The sequence below is a fragment of the Ceratina calcarata genome, unplaced genomic scaffold, assembly GCF_001652005.2.
Source record: "Ceratina calcarata isolate Rehan_Ccalc_2016 unplaced genomic scaffold, ASM165200v1 scaffold272, whole genome shotgun sequence".
NCBI classification, from domain to species: domain Eukaryota; kingdom Metazoa; phylum Arthropoda; class Insecta; order Hymenoptera; family Apidae; genus Ceratina; species Ceratina calcarata.
The window spans coordinates 301929-306599 of record NW_017149415.1 but is presented as its reverse complement, the minus strand read 5'-3'; the positions used below and the strand labels follow the sequence as shown (position 1 = coordinate 306599).

Genomic DNA, 4671 nt, shown 5'->3' with positions numbered 1-4671 from the left:
TACTATCAGTAATATTCGCGATATCAATCCATTGATAAATCCTATCATATTTTATGATAAATAGCAAACATTAAACATTCACCTTTAATAAACAGATAAATGGCGAACCCCAATTATTTAGCCATTGATCGACTGAACAGAATGAAAACTACCCTTATGTACCCTATTACTATTAGTAATCCCCTCCAGGTACCAGATAAAAAAACACTTACTCAAGAAGACAGCATGGTCTCTACCAGAGCAGAAACCATCGTGCTTGTATCGAGTCGTCGACTGTTGGGCGTGTCGCAGTGGGTGGCTCCTCGGCTTTGGATTGGCTAGCAGTACCAGAGGAAACAGGTAATTTACTCGAGAACCAGCAAGAGCACGTTCTCCACGGAGTTGAACCCGGTTACTTCAAAGTCAAACACCCCACCAGCTGGTGGTGTTACAAGAAACACTATGGGAGTGGCCAAATGTTAGTTACCCTGGTGGCCGGTGATCGTAGAGGCTTAGTCAGGATCAGAAAGCCGATCTGTCGAGGTCCAACTTTAGTTGCCGAAGGACCTTGTGTTTTATGCAGGTGCCGAAGCGCGATCAACGAACGAAAAAGAACGAGGAATTAAGTGATGGACTGATTCTGATACCGCGATACGTTACGGAGTCTCGCAGTGGATTAGATCGGCGCAGGTCAGACGGCGAGGTGTTTAATAGTGCTCCGTTTTCTATATTTATTATATATACATATATATATTTATATATATATATATATTTTACCGGTTATTGTATCGGCGCACGAACTGTGCTCAGTGATCGGGGATCTTCGGTTAGTGAAACATCATTGATTACTTTGGTGACAGACTGAGTGACAAGGTGCTATTGGGAGCTCGTGTGGCGTTTCGTGGGACCGGCTAGATGAGATGACGGTGACCACTAATTTCTCGATGATGCGACCTTGCTTCACAGGATACCCCTTCCAAGGTAACATAAGTGATCTTTCAGAAATTGCGTAAAACTAAAAACTTAGAACAAGAAAAAAATTGAATACTAGAATTTCAGAAATTTATATAAAAATTTAATTAATCAAATTGTTGAAATTCATTTTAATTAAAAAGCGTTTTCAATCATCAACATTGGAGTTATAAGTAAAAAATTCGAGACGGATACAACTGTTTAGAAGTCAGAAAATTGTGGACTGTTTTATATCAACATACAACGATTCACTGTAATTAAAGAGTATTTTTAATTAGCAACGTTGAAGTAATAAATAACAAATTCAGGATGAGTACAGCCGATTATAAGTCAGAAAATTGTGGACTATTTTATATGAACATACAATGATTCGCCCTAAATTGTCGAATTGTAGTAATAATTAAAAATGTCACGGTAGCTAGGGCACAGTATAAAAAAATCATAAGGAGGTGAAAACTAGAAAATTGTAGACTATGTATTGACTAAGCGAGGTTCTGGGGTTGGAAAATTGACGTCAACTCCTCGTGGTGTTTGGAAAGTTTTTGGGGATGAAAAGTGAGAATCTTTAAAGACAGATATATAACCATACCCGACCCGGCAAGACCGGAACATTACCATTAATGGCCATCATAAATAACATATTTTTCGAAGACCGTCGCTTCCAGTACCGTCACGTCTTCGGCGTCCCGCCTTTTTCTCGTTCATAAAAAATTTTCGTGAGTTCGTCCGTCCTAGAGTAAAGCAAACGTACCAATTTCTCTTCACTAGGCAATTTCTATTGACTGGCTTTTTTTCTACAATTTTAAGATAACGGGAAAATAAATATTCTAAATAACAACATAGGAAAGGCCAAGTCGAGCACATTTAGTTGATTCAGGACAATTTCAATTTCATTAGGCAACTAAAAGGAAATACATAGTTTACTTTCATTAATTGTGTACTTGAAAACGTCTTATATCTACTTCGGAACGTTTTTTGAAACCATAGATCAGTTTCGAGCTTAAATCCTTCATTTTCAATGTATGAGATTTAATTCTTGACTTGAGGATCTTAAGGAGAATTTCAATTTCATTAGGCATTTAAAAGGAATCAGTTTAGTTAATTCCTTACTTGAACACGTCTTATATCTACTTCAAAGTGTCTTTTGAAACCATATATTAGTTTCAAGCTGAAATTCTTCATTTATAACGTTTGAAATTTAATTCTTGACTTGAGGATCTTAATAAGAGAATTTGAATTACGTGTCAGGCAATTAAAAAGTCGTTTGAGATTATTGAATCGTTCATGCTGATTGAAAGAAGAAATTCCTCAGTATAATTAATCGACTAATTACGAATGGACCGTGTAATCGTCAGACATGTCCCAGGAATCGTTGCCGGAAAATACATTAGATCTTGAGAGTTTCTCAAATGAAGTTCGTTCCTAGGTTTATGATGTAAGTTACTCGAAATCTATTCGCTGTTTAAATCAACACGATTCTACGTGTGTAATAATTATATCCTTGAATAATTCTAATTGCACATGCAACGATTTCAATTGTAACAGGCATCTAATGATTCCAATTGCATTTCACTGGCACTCCTATTCAAGCGACGGTCTGTAAAGAGCAACAATAATACGCGTTAACTAAGAAGCACAATACAATTCTAATGCAAATGATGAGCTCTTTGTTGAATTGTTGTTATTTGCGCGCAAACACCTAGGCGATCGTTTGTCAATGTCCAACATTACGCGGCGCGCTGCTACCGCCAGTTTTTAATCGCATGCAACAATTAGTCACCGAATCGTGCACGCACCCAAGGTATATGCAAAATGGAATCGTTTAAGAACGCGTAATTAAATATTTCTTGGAAGATTAATAATGCCACGTGCGGATGCGTTTTCGCAATTACTTCTCATCACCCGTGCGTCGATGCCTGCTGTTGATTATACATTTCGTACCTGAACGTTCAAGTAGTCGTGAGAAATATTTCTTAATCAATGTTTTCTTTAATCGAAATAGCAAGGTGAAATATCGAACTAACATTTGCATGAAATAATGTTAAATTATAATTGATACGAAATATTTGATCAAAATCGGTGTGAAATAAATTAAAATTCACGAAATATCGTCCAATTAGTCGGACAATTAGCATCGGGTTTTTCTTTTCATCCCCCAAAGGTTTCTCATTAGAAAAACTGCGGAACCTCGTCCCGTTTTTCGGTTGCCACTCAATGCATAGCTCGACGGGTTATGCAATCGAATCCGCGCATGCAATCGAAACCGAAGTTTCGCTGTTTTTCAGCCGTGCGATTGCAAGCTTTTTTTTCCATTGTCCGGCTGCAATTACACGATTTCGTTCTTCTTCCCTCGTCAAGGTGACGCGATCTCCACACCGTGAGAAACCGGTCAATTTCTAATCAACAACGTTGTTAAATGATTCGACGTGTTCCTTTTTTTTTTTCCCCTAAGGATTTTTCCGCTTCGAAGGAGCGGCTGTTAAAAGGTTTGCCTCACCGTTTTTAGAAAAAAAACTCGTAGGCTGCGATGGAAAAATCGAAAGCGTAATTTATGTAGCAACTATTTCTCTTCATTTATTGTTACTCGTTCGTTCATTGTATCAATAAATTATGATCATTTCGAGGAACTCGTACAACTTCTAAATCGTTCTCCCACACACGACTGCTCTTAAACCGCACAAAAAATTTCTATTAAAAACCGCCAGTAAAAAGGATAAAAATTACGTCGTCGCGATATTAATGCGCAGATCAATAATAAAAAATGTATAATTACGACTCGCGGTGTCTACTCAACCGTGCGATCTTTTTTTCTCTTCAGATCCGTGCAGTTCGCGCGAGTAATTACAAAACGGAGTGAGTGGATGATATCAGAATACATATTAAAACGACAATAATAATAATTCGTTTTTCTCCCGTAATGTCTCGGCTTCGACAGTTGGTACACAATGCATTGATTGTCGTCATTGCCTGACGTTTTTCCTCTCGTTACCGTCTTGCAAAAGTGACTCACATTCGTACACGTGCCATGTACATATGTCATGTGCACCCACACATAGAATATGTTTATCATACGAATACACACACGTACATACACACGTTCATATAATTACTTCTACATACGATTATAGAATCACTTGTAAATAGACTTGTATATAGATTTATACAAAGATTTGTATACAGATTGGTACATAGATTTGCACACAGATTTGTATACAGATTTGTACATAGATTGGTAGATACATCAATATTTACAGGTGTTGGATTTAACTTCTTGTTAGATTCTGATCAAGATCGATCGAAGTTGCCGTAATATTCGCCGCGCGATTCTAGCTTTGTTTGCCGCACTCGTAAAGAAACCGAGTAGCTCTGTTACGTTCGAATTAACAGAAGCGTTTTTAATCCGCGATTCAAGGCTCCCCGACTGAGAAAAAGACCGGCGGCTGCTGAAAGTAGATCTAGGTCCGCGGGCTTTGAACTTTAATCTACAATCTAATTACCAGGCCGCGGATGCTTATGCATTTGTAAGAATTTTATACAATTTAAAGAAACACAGTAAAATGTGAAGAAATACAAAATATTTAACGTAAAATACAATTTATAATATTCAGAGAATACAAATGCCTATAAACACCTCGAATTATAAAAATAGGAATTTGTATAAACAGTTTGTTAATTATTATCGTAAGTAAAAGATTTTCAGTAGTTAAAAAGAATCGGTTT

The 4671-nt window shown here is 37.1% G+C and overlaps 1 protein-coding gene across 3 annotated transcripts in view; it reads left to right on the top strand.

The window, feature by feature from the left end:
• The first annotated feature begins 504 nt into the window (after window positions 1-504).
• The window catches only part of LOC108623517 (protein gooseberry), a 19697-nt gene continuing 15530 nt past the window's right edge, over window positions 505-4671 (top strand). For 2 of the 3 annotated variants that reach the window (XM_026812370.1, XM_018022074.2), the window contains exon 1: window positions 505-960. In XM_026812370.1, coding sequence (XP_026668171.1) covers window positions 900-960 — 61 coding nt within the window. In that variant the 5' untranslated portion in view covers window positions 505-899. The remainder of the gene's footprint in view (window positions 961-4671) is intronic. The other variant, XM_026812369.1, reaches the window with a different exon arrangement.